Source organism: Filicampus tigris, chromosome 14 (assembly GCF_054856515.1).
Source record: "Filicampus tigris isolate MCC_2025a chromosome 14, RoL_Ftig_1.0, whole genome shotgun sequence".
NCBI classification, from domain to species: domain Eukaryota; kingdom Metazoa; phylum Chordata; class Actinopteri; order Syngnathiformes; family Syngnathidae; genus Filicampus; species Filicampus tigris.
In genome coordinates this window covers 14,202,571-14,220,000 of record NC_141230.1, presented here as the reverse complement: position 1 = coordinate 14,220,000, position 17,430 = coordinate 14,202,571, and the positions used below count along the sequence as shown (strand labels likewise).

Genomic DNA, 17,430 nt, shown 5'->3' with positions numbered 1-17,430 from the left:
ACACACCACTCCTCATCGACAAATCAGCACCATATCGACACTGAAACATGGCGGTGGCAGTATAAAATCTTTAACAGCATATCACAAAAAATGGCCTTTGAACAGGGGTGTGTAGACTTTTTATATCCACGGTATAAGCACATGCTGCTGTTGCTACCGAGTCTTAATTTGAGTTTGAGTTTTCAGCTGCCCCGCCCCCCCCCCGGGTGCCTGACTGGAGTATGCTGGTGTGGAATGACATTTCCATGACTTGAAAAACGAGGCTTGTCATCATTGAAAGCAATTTCAATGCACAGAGAGGGAAAGATATTGAGATGAGATTGTACATCCAGTGGAAATCGTATATCTCCACAGTCTGGCACCAAACTCCATCCTTCAAGATGACAATGTTCACCCCCACAAAGTGGCGTTCATCTGAGAATCCCTCTAGGATAAGGCCCACAAAGGATCCAGGGGTCTGTCAACAGTTCTCAACCCAATTTAATACCAACAGCAGCCAGGTGATCAGATGACCATTTGTTATAATAATTTTGTGAAAAGTGATAATACTCTTATTTTAGTCATTGTTCCAGATAAGACTTGAACAATGTAATCTGGACATGAAATGAGTCAACAGAAACAGCAGAATAAATGTGGTGGATGCACTGTCGACTTGGAACATTGCTTTGGATTTTATGATCAGCACAGCTTTTAAGTAGAAGATAAAGATTACGGGGTGAATCTCTGCTTGACATGTAGATTATGAGGTCGAGAGATGCCAGCACGTTGGAAGTCAGACAAGTTTAGGTACCTAATACTCGGACAGATAAACAAATGGATGATATAAACAGAGTATGTGACATGGTAGCTTGTACAAAGTGTACTCCACGATCATGAGAAAAGTTGACGCAGTTCGTGGGGCGAATGACAATTGGCAGGTAACAATTGTATTTTACCTTTCTGTGCAGTTTGCATAGGTGTGCAGGTGTTAACTCAATAAATAAAATCAGATGTGAACCAAATGAAACAGTCAGAAACAATGATGTAATATCAAGCTTAAGGCGGAAATAGCACAGCTTGATTTTTGTACAGCTAGTAGCACAGAGAGCCCTTTGAGTCCTTACCTGTCATTGGAAGTTGCAGACGCAGAAGTCGAGGTAGTCCCAGTTCCTTTAGGTTTGTTGACTTTTGCATAAAGCCTATCAAACTGGTCTTCAGGTGTGGCTCCTGGGTCATAGCTCCAATTGGCTTGCCCAGAAACAGTTGAATGGCCTTGGGGAGAAGGGGCCCTGACATGACCATGCTGAACTGGATCATGTGGAGAGGACTGAAACAGTGGCTGTGGTGGTGAAACCATATCACGGCCCTTAAAAGACTGTATTCGGGCATAATTGGGGTCTGTGTCATCATCCTCGACAGTTTCATATATGGATCCGCCAACTGCAACTTGTTGGTTTCTGGAGTGGTGCTCATGCAGCTCCGAATGTCCTGCTTCAATTCTGACAAATGGAAAGAACAGCTTATGTTAAAACATTTGGAATATTGGAAACAGCAGACTATAAAGCACAAAACTGAAACATTAGTAAGCACAATGGTTTGAAAAACGGTGATTACGGGCCAGACAAGTGTGTAAATATTAGGACATTTCTGATTCTGATTTCTGTTGGCCCAGGGCTAAGATGTGACAAGCATGGAGCAGTAAGGAAACAAAAATCAATGCAAGATTAGTAATGGCTAATTACAGTGTTTACAGAAGAAGCCTTGAGTTTGTTTTTGTATTTAAGAGAAAACAACGATGGGAAAAATAAACTACTCCCACCTCTCACGCTCTTCTTTCATCCTTTCAAAGTCCAGGTCATTTAGAGCATCTGACTTCTGACGCTGCAAAGCTGCCTTTGCCTCTTTCTTGTCCTCTTTTTTCTTTCCAAATCTGAGCAGGTCACAGAAATAGAAAGAAAATTAGAGAAGATGGAAACAAACAGTGTAGTATGTCAAACCATGTGACAGTTTAAATGTAAGAAACGTAATGAGTCCTCAGCAGAGCATCTGTGCATCTTGGCGTGTGTTATACAAGTTTGATGAACTTTTAAAAACAAAAGCAAAAAAATACTACCTTTGTTAATAATCTTGAAAAGTGCATAACATTGACAGATACGGGTTAATTCAAGGAGACATACTTAAACTACAACATTTGCTTTTACAATAATTCTTAACTATGTATAATGTCATATGTACTGTGCCTGTGGCTAGAAGGCAAAGTGTGGAGAGTCCCTGTCACCGAAATGCAATCATAGAATGGGGCTATCAACCAGTGCCAAAAACGGAATTCTAACCTCTTCTAAGTACTTTCATTTGTCCCCAAACGGAAGGTACATTTCCACAGTGTGACTGCAGTGACACACACTGTATGCAGTAACACCACTAAGACCATTGTTCACAGGGAAGATAACAGAACAGCATCAGAGAAGATTGACTGGCAGCCAGTTGGATGAAGGCAAAAGCTCCTGCTCTGTCATTAGTGGGAACAGAAGGATGACTTGTGAATATTCATGACCTCGCACTACATTCTTTACCACCACTCATTTGCATGTGAGGATGATTTAATCACAATTATGTACACATGTTATTAAGGATACCATCTGTGTAAGAGAAGGTCGGTTGCGGGAGGGAAAAGTCATTTGCCGGGTGTGACTTGTGAACGGGGGAAAAAAAAAAAGGAATTTGCTGTGGGAGCTACAGTATTGACTTATTTTAATGGTTGATTTGTTCATAAGCAATAACGTGTCAGTTTGTGCATTATACATGTTTTCAATTTCACACTGATAGAAACACCAAATGTACTAAAAAGGATTAGTCCATCACTCTGTTCCAAAACAGCTCCCTCCAAGGTGTTTCTATAATTGAACCGCATTACAGTGTGCTAAAACAGTAATAATTCCAAATGTCTTGAGGAATTGACTGTATATGGCATTAGAGCATATAGTAGCCGCAAAGCCCGCCTGGCTCTAATTTCGATTTAATTTTAGGTTTACTTACTTTGCCATAGGGGCAACATTTTCTTAATTTACATGATCGCGCATTAGGGTAACAATATTTGTGTCTGATGGTGTGCTTGCTGGAAATGTAGTGGAAAAACGTTGATAAACCCCCCAAAGTCTCTTGGAGCACAGATCGGGATTACTAGCTAGTAAGACGCGGAATTTACCAAACCTTGATGGATTTTTGTTGACCTAGCAGACATGGGATCTCAGTTTACTGAAGGCTTGAAACGTAAGTATGCAGTGTTGATAAACAGCATAAAATGCATTTCGAATCAAAGCCAGTGTTGTAATCTTGACCTTGCACCAAGCAATTAAAGGGGATCAGTGGTGATGTGTTAATTTACATTACACGTTGCACTGTATAATTTAAAGCCACAACAAAAAACGCTTCAGTTCATCTCACTTCAAAACTGTTTGGAAGAGAAAATCCTAATCCAGTGTTTCAACGACATGGCATGAAAGTGAAGCAGTGATTATGGTGTCTGCTACACATTGTACATGACATTAGAGCTACATTAGAGCTAGAGGAATGTTACAATACATTCCAACTAGCAATGGTAGGCTATAATAAATTAGTTAATGTTCACATGACCTTTTGTTGAGATGTGCTGTTGTGTAAGCGGGTTTAGCTTTGCAGTAGACACATTTCACTAACTGCTTTTTAAGTGTAAAATGATCCCAAAGTCGGTCTTTTATGCACTTTTTCATTCTGGCTGGGCACCGTCATGCCAACTTATCCTTACATGGAGTGGTGTGTGAGTTTGCGGTAGCAGTAGGCCATATGGAAAGATTTAGCTTCTACTGTTTTGGAATTACAGAAGAGTGGAATTGCCAATGTGGAGTAAACATTTTTGACTGGGCTATGTCATTCGAACGTATTTGGTAAAGTCGTTCAACCGTATTTGGTAAAGTCGTTCAACCGCATTTGGTACAGTCGTTCGACTGTATTGCTAAAACGTAGGCTAAAGGCTAAACACACTGCGGAGCGCGTTCCAACGACATAGTCCATTCAAAAAGGTTAACTCCACAATGGCAGATCCACACTACCATGTGGAATTGAATTCTTCAAGTTTATCCGATTATTTGTTTCAGACCAACATCAACATGACTTCATCTCATACCACTGTGATAATGTGATCCAGCAGTGAAATCAACAAAGACGAAGGAATACCCATTCCAACCTTACCATTTCAACTTTTTAATAGCCGATGTGGGAAGGTAGACACATGAGCAGAAAACAAGCACATGTCTGTTGACTTTCAATTCTCATGTTACTTTAATTCGGGAGCTTTTCTATCCCCCCTCCCTGTGCCATCACAGCATGATAATCCTTGAGGAAATCGCTGACTGACATTGTGCAACCGTGACAAACAAATGAATGCAGCTCGCAAGCACACACGGCCACGCACACACACATGCTCACGCGCACACACAAACGGCTGATTGGCAGGCATGACACCAGTCAGTGACACGCCAATGACTTCCTGTCACATTGTTTGATTGGCAGCTAGGGTGTCCATCCACCCATTTCGAACATGTTCTCTCTAATTATAAAACAAAAGCAAAGTCTGGTCAGAAGACAGTGTAGTTTTTGCATAATAAATTGAGAGGCAGCTCCTACACACACACACAAAAAAAAGCTTACTCGTTTTAGAAATGTAATAACTCCCTAACTGCTTGTGGTTGTAAGGTTTCTTTTAAACCATGAAAACGATACCTCTGTAAAAAACTGCCTTAACTAAGCAAAAAACAATGACACAAAATTGTCCTCTCACTCATTTTGCATTAGGAAACCATTGACATCATGTTGTAGATTATTTGGATTTAGTTGTTTGTTCCAGATAAATTGAATGTCATACAAGCAATTGGATGGTGAATATTTCCAATGAGCAGTCTCACCAGCAAGAACGTAAACATGTAAACATAGACGACTAAGCTGCATAGCGCTCCTCAACCCCACAATGGAGCTAGCCAGCCTTAATGGGCCCCACTGGTGAGACAGGATAATAGCCTCATCGATGGAACATTTTAAGTCTACCAGAGGTGTCACATTTAGACCAGCTGGCGAGAGAAGAGCGTGCGGAAGGAGAGAAAGAAGGAACTGCACGCACAGCTGTGGAACATTAGCAGGGTACGCACACCGCATACGCACACCAGTGATTCACGACAACCATGAGCCAACGATGTGACGACCATCTGACTCTGTGACCAATTGCAAAGTGAATATTAATAATCTATGCTCTGCATATTCTTTTGACCATTCTTAGTTTGCATGTCTCTTTTTGTAAATTAGGGAAGTCATACACATTCTCTCTCACACACACGAAGACACCCCTGCGTGCACGCACACATACACACACACACACACACACAAGTGACTGGCATATCTGATTGGCAGATGGCAGCAGTCTAGTTGACAGAGCCAGCTGTCCACTTTCATTTTAATGAGTTAATGTGAATTAAAATGGAATTGCATTGAAGGCTTTCTGGTAATGTGGGTTTTATTTGAACGATACTTTGCAAAGTCCATCAAGAAAGAAAAATCGCCCTCCATTTCTTTTCAGATAGTACACGGACAAATGAAATGGTAATTGCAAAGCAAAAAGTATGATCACTGAACATGATTAATATAATCACACCAAAAACCAGACACATTAGGAATACGTCTAACTATACCACTACTTTCAGAACATTAAGGTATACATTTATCCCAACGCGAATGTGGCAGATCTCGGCCTAGATGGAACTCTGAGTAGCACCAATTTGCCCTCTTAGTCTCTAACCATTACGTGCAATCAAATGCAGATAGGGAGCTGAGGCTTGAGGGAAAAGAAAGCCAGGAACATTTTAACATTTTGAATGATACTAAGATTAACGTGCAACAGCTAGAGGCACACAAAAAAAAATACCGCCATTAAAATGTACAGTGAGATTTAATATAAATGTCTCAAAATACTGCACTATACGGGGGTCTGCGGTTTCAAGAATTTCATTCATCATTCAGAAATGTATAAAGCACTGCTGTCTTATGTAATGTATCATACACGCAGACGGAGCAGTGAACAGCTGCTAATAGAAATGCTACAGTGGTGAGTCACTCATCTAAGATGTACTGTATTTACATAAAGCGGATATAAAAATAAAATACAAAAATCGACACACCCCTGTTGAAACGCCATGTTTTTGTCATGTAAAAAATGAGATCCAGTTAAATCATCTAGGATCTTTTTCCACCTTTAAGGTGACCTACAACCTGTGCAACAACCAAAAGTGTCAAAAGGTAAAGTAAAAAATAAACATCTGAGATAATGTGGTTACACAACTGTGCACACATTATTATAACAAATAATGTGGCTGTGTGCAGAATAAACTAATCACAACTCCTGTTAAATGGGAATCGGCACACACTTGTCGCCATTTAAAGTGCCTCTGATTAAACCCAAATAAAGTTCAAATGTTCTAGTAGGCTTTCTGGTTGGTGTTAGAATGTTGTTGTGTCTGTGCATATTTATCCCGGTAACTCATTTTTCCGGGTTCAGTCCCTTCTTCTTGAGATATTACTGTAATTGTATTATTTAACCATATTGCGACCAGACAGAAACAATCAATCACTTTCATTTCAACATATTTTTTTCCACTTTGTTATCACAGGCATCATCTTGTAGGGGAATTGCAAAAAATAAAATAAAATAACTGTGAGACACAATCAGTGGGGCAGAATGTTTTCCCTGCTAGATGTTTTTTTTTTTTTAGACTTGTACTTCACAGAGACAGCTTTATAAGCAAAAGTGTTTTAGAGATCAAATTACAACACATGCTTTACTAGAGATGCGTATCAATGTAATGGTGATGTGAAATCCCAGTTCAATAACATTCATGCTTAAAAAAAAAAAAAAAAGACCTGGTATCAGGTTATAATTAAAGCAGAAAGTACACACTGTTCATAGAAACAGTAGGCCCATTCACACTCTGTATGTACCTACTGTACTCTGCCTCCGACACCGAAAGATCCGCATAGTGTTTGAGTTAATCACACAAAATAGCTCCAACAGATAATTTTAAGCACCTCTTAAAGAAATTGGGGCACCGCTCTTAGAGTGGTCTTTGTGTGCTTGTGAACACGTGATAGCGCTTCACAGGGGTAAGTGCTTGGTGTGTTGACGTGTGCAATACGAGTGGATGGGGTGATCACATACTGTGCTTGTTTATTTGTACTGACTGAAAAAGAGGTTCTACATACTGAATTCCATATTGCCTTATCTGACATTATTATGTACCGAATCGGCCGTGTTAAATAAGTGTACCTGGCCAATGAAAAAGATATACAATGTTAAAACCAAAGATGGTGCCTGAACCTGCAACATCGAGGGGAAAAAAAACATACAGTACATGTAAGGCTTGTGTTTAATTCACTCATGTGTTATGTGCTAATATGGTTACAGTCCAATTGGCTGACATTATGCATCCATCCATTCTCATAAATCGTTTGTCCTCAGTCACAGGCAAGCGGAGCCTATCCCATCTTACTTTGGTCTGGGTACAACCTGGATTGTGCACCTGTCAGTCGCAGGGTACATATAGTAAAAACAACCATTCACACTCACGTTTACACCAATGTACAATTTAGAATCTACATTTAAAATAAATGCATGCTTTTGGAATGTGGAAAGAAGGCAAAGTACTGGCAGAACATAAAACAGCACACGGCAATGCCAAAGACGAGATTCGAACCACAAATTTCATACTCGTGAGGCAGATGCGCTAACCAGTATGGCAATGTGCTGCCCTTGGCTGACATTGTACAAAATCAAAACAATTTTTTTCTAAGTGGTAGTTTTAAAAAGCCAGCACTTCATACTACACTTTCCAAAGGCAGTCGGAAATGAATTGCTCAGATTTGCTTGGATTGATTTACAAAAATCAGCTCTTGTTACTGTGACCAACGTTGATGTCATTAAACTGCTTTGTGGCCCAACTAAATAACATTAGAAGCTCATAGAAGGCAAAACAAATAAAATGTTGATAGGGGTCTTCGAGTCGTAGAGCAAGTTCAAGAGGATTAATCTATTTATCGTGTTCTGACAGTTCTTACAATGAATAGTTTGTAGTGCCTGGCACCTGCGCCAATGATCACTCAACATGCAGAAGTTTTGTTTTTTGTTTGTTTGTTTTTTTTACTCGGTTGTGTCTGCGCAAGGTATTTAAGTTTCAGGCTGCAATTTTAAACCTAGTGAAATTTGTAGGAAACCATCACTCTCAAATATTAGCAAATATTAAGAAAAGGGAGTGAAAACAACTCACCTCAACAGGCCAAAGCCTATTTTCTTTGACTTCTTTTCAGTCTCCTCAGACTCCTCTGTTTTTTTCTTCTCTTTTTCTTTTCCTTTGCCTCTGTTTTTATCCTTCTTCTTGGTTTTCAGCTTCTTTTTTTTGTCTGCTTTTGTTTTCTCCTCCACTGGATCCCCTATCGCTTGGCGCGAAGAGCTACTCGCTGGCGTTTCCCGTCCTGAACTCTGCTCTGATCCATCTAGAACAGGAGATAAAAAATACAATGAGAATTGGACAGTGAGTAATAAGGGAACTAAAAGGCACCGGTGTGTTTCTAACAATCTAATATTAAATTTGCAGCAGTTAAACCTTCTTGAACATCAATTAAACGTCATTGACCCATACAACTGTGGCTATTGGCTAATGTTTAAGTAACAGCATGGTAGTTAAGTGGATATCACATCTGCCTCACAGTTCTTAGATTTGGGGTTGTATGCGAGGGATTTCTTCGCATATTCCGGCTTCCCTCATTTGATAAACATGCATGCGAGGTTCATTGAAGATTTTCCAATGTCTACAGGTGTGACTGTACGCGTGAATATAACCTGCTTCCTGAGGTGGGTAGTAACGAGTTACATTTACTCCGTTGTTTGTGAAGAAGAAACTGTACTCTTACTGCGCTACATTAGGCTACATTGAACCCATTACTTAAATCCTCTACTCTCTCTCTCGCAGTTTATACGATGTTTGTTTGTGCTTAATTTATTTCTTTTATTTATACTATTATCACTTTATTGTTTATTATAGTACTTGAATTTACCTTAAGATTATTTTAAACTATTCTTTAGTTAAATGTTATTCATTTTATTGATTGGATGGACTTTAATTTGCCTGAAGATGATTATTTTGCATTTTCGTCTGATTGAATGGTTGTTTTAAAAATGAGACGTTGCTACAGTTACTCAGTAATTGAGTCGTTTTTTCACCAAGTACTTGTTTACTTTTACTCAAGTAATTATTCGGATGACTACTTTTTACTTCTACTTGATTCATGTTATTCTGAAGTAACAGTACTTTTAATTGAGTACATTTTTGGGCTACTCTACCCACCTCTGCCTGCTTCCCAAAATCACCCACCCACAACCCTGATGAGGACAAGTGGCATAGGAAATGAATGAATATCTTTAAAAGATTATACTTAATTGCACCACAGAGATAATATGGAACAAGACTAAAACAAGTTGTGTTAAAAAAAAAAATCATTCAGCCAGACTTCTCTCTAAGCTGAAATATATCAAGTATACTTTCCTTAGTTTGCCCTTGATCCATTCACGAAACCAAATTCCAGCATGCTTACACTTGGCAACAGGAATCAAATTAGTATCCATGTCTAACCATCTGTCATTGTTACAGTATTTACCATAGCCAAGCAAACATTTTTACTGAAATTGTGAACGGCATCATTGTGAGGGCACTTTCAAGGACTGTTCTCTGTCAATTAACAGCGGCTTCCAAAAGTTTTGAACAATTAGAACCATGGTGACAGACATAGCCAGTGCGTGTGTGCGGTGTTGACATGCCCTATTAGGCCCATCCTGTGTGTAGTGTAGTGATCTGAAACAGGCCATCTCATTACTCTGGTGGTGACTGATAAGAGTTTGCTGCTAATAACACTACTGGGAATTGAGCCACACCTCACAGTGAAACAAACCAAGCAGATAGCGTTTACCTCCTGAATAAATATTTAAAGCTAAAGCCCGACTAAATATTGAATCATATGCTGAAGGGCAATCTGCTGCCTTGCTTCGTACTGTTTGTGTTGACAGCGTTGTGGTATTCTGGTAAAAATCCGGTGTTTTTCTAGGTCGGCAAAAAAAAGTGAATGGGGCATACATGGGGCAAATGGATGAAAGTAGTAAGTATGCATTGATCACAAGGTCAAAGAGGGGAAAAAAATAGTGGCGGTGAGGACATACAAAATGTGAGTTTTTAAATGAGAGTAAAGTATAGCCTACTTGTCAAACTCCAAAAGTAAGTAAAAGTCATAAAACATATAATTTCTAAAGCAAAGTCAGAAGCTGCAGTGAAACTTGGTGTCCAGTTGTTGCAAAATGTTGTCCAATAATGTCAATGTTGTGTTTCTCTAAAACGTTGATACTTCATGTTCATCCACATTGCTATGAGCAATTTGTATGTATTCTAAAAATGTCAGTAGTAGCCTCGTTGACTGCATCTATACATTGAACGGTTCCCACACCTCAGTAGTGTGAGGGAAACATGCTCAACATGAGAACACTATGCTGCAACAGCAGTATAACTAATTGCAAAGGTTCTGAAGCGCTCAACATTGTTAACATTTTTGCACAACTTTGATTAGACTGTTTCAAACTACTGTTCCCTCAAAATTATACTTACCATCATCATCTTCAGGCGGCCCATCATACGACTTATCGATAGCGGCCCTGAAGCTCTCGTTGCAACCTCTTCCCCTGGCCATATTTGGACGAGGGCGATGGAAAGCTAGGAGTTCATTCTTTCGATTAACTTCAGACATAGCAGTCTGCAAACTCTCCAATGAACAGGACTTTTTCAAGCCGAGAGTGGGGCCAAGTCCAGCAGGGGTTTGTGGAGCTAAAAGACAGCAGTGGAAAACAAAGAGTTACCAAGGCGTGTGTTTATGTTTTATTTTCTAAAATACTGAAATATTAAAGCGGGGAAGAAAAAAAAAAGATGGGGGAGTGTTGTCAAATAACAGACACTCAGTGCAATTGTGCCTTGTAGAGATTAGAATGGGGACAAAAATACAGAAGAAGCTGGCCAGGAGTCAAAGACTATGGCACGGATGGCCTTTTTAGAGCAATTGCGCCATGAAACCAAAACTGTGATCGAGTTTACTGTGGCATTGTTGACTTTGTGATGGATGTGTTTGCTCGAGTCTAACGCTTTCGCTATCCATCACTACTGCATTGAGAGATATTACTGAGGGAGAAAAGGGAGCAGCAGAAGGAATGATGAACAGAACAGAACTGTAGTCGATTGCAAAGGAATATCCAAAGCCAAAGAGATTGTAGGTGTAAATCGGACCATCTGGCAGATGCAAAGGTGATGTGGAGGGTGTAACAGATTGGATTGAAAAGTTTTAACACGTTCAGATGATTAAGAAGAAAAAAAAAAGAAAACAGTTGCATTCAAAGGGGTTACTTTTCAGTGAACAGGGTGGGAGTGTGGACAGTCACCAAATAGGCAATTAAATGGTTCATATTGTGATTCCTGTAGCAAGCAAGAGCTTTTCCATGGTTTACACGTTACATTGGACAAAATGGATGGGAGGAATAACATCGGGGAGGTAGCAAATCAGGTGACAGAGAGGAAAGGGGGAAATGGAAAGTGGTGAGCAAAACTCGCCCTGCTGCCAGCTCAAAATACCTTTGTACAGGTTAACATTATGCACACACACACATGCACGCAAGCGGACCTGATGGCTGAAGAATGTCGATACGATGTCACTTTGATTCATGATAGCTAAACCAGAATCACTTAAGATAATGATTCCCTATACACATGACTGGTTTTGCAGTGTTTGTATGTGTGTGTATTTTGTCCTAAGATTAGAAGGCTGATGACTACGTGACTGCAGCATCAATTTTGGCCCACCCACACACACACGCACACATTCACAGAATGTATGCATGCATAATATACATTGGCTGCTGGCAGGAGAGATGGACAGGGGCTATGACTGGTGATGCTCCCATCCATAAACACACCACACATTATGTCCAGATGCCTTCCTCTAATTATAATTTAACGTAGACAACAGCCAGGAAATTAATCGGTAACATAATACGACCATTAGCTGCCGCCGTGTAGAAAATACTCAGTTGAACCTAGGCTCAACCAACTATTAAGTTGAAATGTAGTTATTATGTCATGAATTAACAACATTAATGTTATGAAGCAGTAGTATTTCACTGATATAATATGTGAACCGGAAGTGTAGCTCAAATTTATAAAGACCAAGGCTAGTTTCTCTAAACTAACTTTTAAATGATGATGTTATCAGATGGAAACATTTTACTAGTGATCAGAACCTACACTGAATAAAAATATAAATGTATCACTTCAGTTTTTGCTCCCATTTCTCATGAGCTGAACTCAAACATCAAAGACTTTCTAAGTAGACCATTGGCCTATTTCACTTCTCCTTTGCTGAAATAATCCATTCACCTCACAGGTGGGGCATATTGAGAAGTTGATTAGGCAGCATGATTATTGCACAGGTGTACCTTATGCTGTCCACAATAAAAGGCCAATCTAATATGTGCTGTTGGGGTAGGAAGGGGGTCTGAGAAAATCGGTCAGTATCTGGTGTGACGACCATTTTCCACAACACCTTTACTGCACAGGTGTGCCTCAGACTACCTGCAATAAAAGGACTATTAAAAATGTGCAGTTTTACTGTATTGGATGGAAGTTGATCAGGTTGTTGCTTGTGGCCTGCATAATGGCCCACTCCTCGTCAAAGACTGCGAGAAGTTGCTGTATATTGTCTAATCAGCATCTGTCAAGTTAATGGAACATTTTGGCGAAAGAGAAGTGCTGACTAACACAGATTTAGACATTATTGTGGAACAATATTTGAAAGAAAAAAGTCTTTTGCGTACAAAGAAAGTATTGGATCTTTTGAGTTCAGCTCATGCAAAATGGAAGCAAACTCAAAAAGCGTTGCATTTATTTATTTGTTCAGTCCATCCATTGATTAGTTCTCTATAACATAATTCCTGTTTAGCATCACGACAGAGGCAGAAGCCTATGCCAGCTAATGTAGAGAGAAAGGCAGACAACACCCTGGATTGGTTACTGGTCACTGACAAAACGATGCATTTGGTAGGAGTTAATCCATCTAACCATTATTTGTTATGTAATGAACATACATTTACTAATACCAGTCAATATGAATCAGTGGCCTGAATATAAATAACAGGGAACCAGGTGGATCAACAATTCTTGAGGTTTAATATCTTCAGTTTAAGATATCCTACGCAAAGCCCCCTAAAGCGGTTTGTTATGTTGTCACTCAAACACACGTGCTCTCCAACACAAAGTATTTGTTCATAGCAGGATTTGTGTCATAAATGTAATTACTTCGGTCCAAATGTAAGATGATAGCAATAAGCTGCTTTTGGTGGGAGAGTGAGCAAGAGAGAGAGGGAGTGAGACAGGACAGAACAAGTGATTAGTTGGAAAGGGTGAGAATAGGGTACTGGCAGAGGAAAACTGTCACTAAAACGATGGCACAGAAAGAGAAACAAAGAGCATGAGAATTTTAAAGAGAAGAGGAGCATGAAAAACAAGGAGAGAATTAGGAGAGAATAAAAAAAAAACAAAGAAATTAAGTCTTGAAAATAAAACACAATGAGAGCCAAGCTATCCCAAAGCTACTTTGTTGGCATCAAGGCAAAAGGCTACTTTCAAAGTCAAAATTACAATAAGGAGCAGCTCAACAACACACTGCAGCAGCAGAGCCAGCAGACCTAACAACAATCCTCACTTCAAGAATGTCACAACACACTAAAAGGAGTCTCTTAAACTGAGATATAGCTTAGTTTTAGGCTAAACCTCTCCTTGTTCAAATGCAAAACACAACTGGAACATATATGCTTAAAGATATGCTCAGTGTTGACCGAGTGAGAAATACAATCACGTCAACATGCTAAAGTATGCACCTACTACACTAACTTGCTACTTACCACTCGTCTGTGTTGAACCATTGAAACTTCCAACATACTCAACCTATTATTTTGTTATTTTTAGTTGTAAATGGTCCCCACCCAAGTGTTACCTCTTCCTGTTCATGCTGTTTCTGTATCTGTATAGCAGCCGGTGAGACAACAAACTAGTTGGGCCTGATTTAAATGCCCTTCCCGACGGTTGCCAAGTCAAGAAAAAACACAGCCAATCCACAACACCTTGAGACAAACGTCAGCTTGATCCATGTCAAAGAAACAATCCAAACAATGCTCTACATAAAACTAAAGATAGATTTAGAGTATTACACTATATAGTAGTAGATGTGGTTCTTGAATGGTTGGAAACATGGTTAAAAAAAAACAACAGAGAAAAAAAAAGGGGTATCGTTTTCATTCTCATTATTTTAGAAATCCATTCAGTTATCATCACTGAGCTGGGAGGATGGATTATTGTGCCGGAGAGCATAAGTGTCGTACTGGCGGCTTGATTTAAATCAAACAATAATGCAAGTCTGCAGCATAGAAGTAAGACATAGTGTTGGGCTTTATTCCAAAGAGAAGAATAGTTATTCTCCATATACGTATGGTACCTTTCACAGGCACCATATTTCCAATTATGATTTAATGGGCTAAGCGCAGAAGTTGTTGTCCCATTTGTTACAGGACACTCCTCGGCAAGACCACTCTTCTGTAATCATATTCCGAAACCCACCTTTGGTCATGACTTGAGGTTCACTGAGATGCCAATACTAGATGCAAGAAAGCCACTTCCATTTGGGTTAGCTAGCCTAGGCCTATGCTCCTTTGGATTCCAGTCTGACTGTACCACTCAGTGGTAACATTTGAAAGTCAACGGCTTCTTTGCCTCCATGCCTCGAGGAACAAAGTGTTAGTACAAGAAGTGATGCCAAGCTTGTTTAGATGCTTATAAATGATCCCTTGTATCAAGATGATCCTTAATCTGATAGCTCTTGTTCCACATCATGCATTTTACATGACATCTTATCTCATAATTCACATCTTAAATCACATCGGGAAAAAAAACCCAAGTACAGATTACAGTGCAATGAGCAGTTTATGTTTCATTGGCCCTGGGTGATTTCTGAGAGTAAGAACACTTCTATTATTAGTCCCTGACGGGAAATCCCATTAACTGAGTTTAAATGCATCTAAGAACCTCCTTACAGTAAATTAGGAAAAATACAAATTACCTCAGGAATCCCTCCAGTGGTCTAAAGGTATACAGTAGAGCTAGGATGTATAGGATACGGATATTTGAACGATACTGAGATTAAAATATAGCACTGCATCGATATCTCTTGCGGTACAGTATAAATGCACCAGCATCATATCGTGAAACTTTGGTTTTCCGACAAAGTATTTGCAGTTGTGCACTTTTCAGCAACTTTTAATGATTGCGACTCCAAGTGTATTTGCACTACCCCACCCCCCCACAAAAAAAATCTGCAAATATGCAAATCTGTGGGTGCTGAACCACGAATATGTATGGGTCCACTGTAGTTTTCCAAGACTAAAAAATGAACGCATTTTGGCCAGACCACTGAAAATGAAGGTGCACAAAGCAAACAAACAAACAAACAATTAAATCAAACCACAGACTCATGTTATAAATGCAACAGCGACACTAACACAGTTCCCAATAAGAGAAACAGATGTGAAAACAGATGTGAAAACAGAGAAACAGGTGAAATGGAGAACAATAATGCGCTTTAAAGCTAAAAAATACAGTCTCCTGATTTCCCAAATCAAAGTATTCATATTTTATCAACATAAGAATGAATAAAAATACTGTATATAATAATTGTTTTCCTTACCACATCACCAAATCTCGAAAATCTAGATGTCGAAATTATTATCTGGAAAAGACAATCTACGAGTTCCGACAGCTTGTACGAAAAGTGGGTTCATCACTTTAATACCTACAGTCCGTCTGTGGTGACAGTCTTTCAGTAGTAAAGTTCAACCTTCTCCATAAAAACTTCTCATTTTGTTTGCAAATATAATAATTCAGAATCCACACTGGATGTACAGTATATTACGTACAGCTGTTGTATCGAATACAAGCAAGTCAGTACACTCCTCCTGAGACAAACAGCTGTTTATAAATGAATCCATCTTATGGGAAGTTACTGACAAATCAGGACAGAAACAAATGGGCTTCCTCTCTTGTTGCCTTTCTCTTTCAAGCATCATAACATATACAATACACCCACATGTCACTGATAACTGTGTAGAAGCTGATAGAGATAAATGGGTGTACCGGCAAAAAAGGACAGCGCTGACCATCTACTGATTACTGCTCACTTTTATTGGCTTACTGGGGAAGATGGAGAGGGGTCAAGGGGCATTCACTACACAAAACAATAGGCAAGAGAACTCCTGAACCGTGTGTGCCACATTGAGTAAGATATGCGGGCAAAGCAAAGGTTTTCCATTGCAAAGAGACCCACAGAAATGGAGTAGAAAAGTACAAAGACGTTGAGCTATTTGTTCTGCGTGTCTAAGGACTGTTGAGGAGAGCTAATGTGCAGTGAGATACACATGTACACACCCGCAGAGACTTACAAAGATGGACTGCTCTCTCTCTCTCGCTCTCTCTCTCACTGTCTCCCTCTTTTTGACAAATCAATACATCAATCCATATAAGCCTAACTAGGTGGCTTTTTAGCTTGAATCCTGGGCGAAGTCGGCAAGAACCAGCAAGACACGGAAACAATGGACAAAAAGACGAAGACAAATCCGTAAAAAAAAAAAAAAAAAAAAAAGAAGAAGAAGAAGAGGCGACAGATAGCAGTAAACAATCGCAGAGGCACCGGGATGCAGAGAGACATTGCTCTCTGAAGACACGTTTTTTTTTGGCAGTCTTGGCAGTATGTGACTGTCATCAAAGTCAAAAGTTGCACGAGGGAGAGATTCAGACAATGGGCTGCACCAGTCTCCCTCAGCATCACGTACAAACACATTTTCAGGGAGCCGTTGTTCGTTCTAAGCCTCTCTGCCTGATTGTCAGACTCTAAGCCTGAATGGTATTGGCAAGAAAAAGACTTGTGCGAGGGCAACTAAGAGCACAAGAGTGAGGACATTAGTGGTGGGCGGAGGAAGAAATAATTGGGGAGGAAGAAGACATTAAAAACCGAACGTTAAACCGAAAGCTGAAAAGTATTTACTCCAAATAGTAGTTCTGCGAAAAGGTCATTATAAAATGGATCGGTTCGACTTGTGCTGAGTGTTTTATTCTACCGTCTGGTAAAACATTCTGACACACATTTGAAATCCACTTTTGTGCATAAATGAATACATTTATACACATATTCCTATGCTCATTACACACACACGCACGCACGCGTACACACACACACAAAGCTCTGGGC

General features: G+C 39.7%; 1 protein-coding gene across 2 annotated transcripts in view; it reads right to left on the bottom strand.

Annotated features, from left to right (window-relative positions):
- Positions 1–17,430, bottom strand: part of LOC147136472 (partitioning defective 3 homolog B-like) — a 125,086-nt gene that overhangs the window by 47,237 nt on the left and 60,419 nt on the right. For both annotated transcript variants that reach the window (XM_086052186.1, XM_086052187.1), the window contains exons 19-22: positions 10,704–10,919; positions 8,322–8,547; positions 1,799–1,909; positions 1,104–1,478 (exon numbers count right to left, since the gene is read on the bottom strand). In XM_086052186.1, coding sequence (XP_085908312.1) covers positions 1,104–1,478; positions 1,799–1,909; positions 8,322–8,547; positions 10,704–10,919 — 928 coding nt within the window. The remainder of the gene's footprint in view (positions 1–1,103; positions 1,479–1,798; positions 1,910–8,321; positions 8,548–10,703; positions 10,920–17,430) is intronic.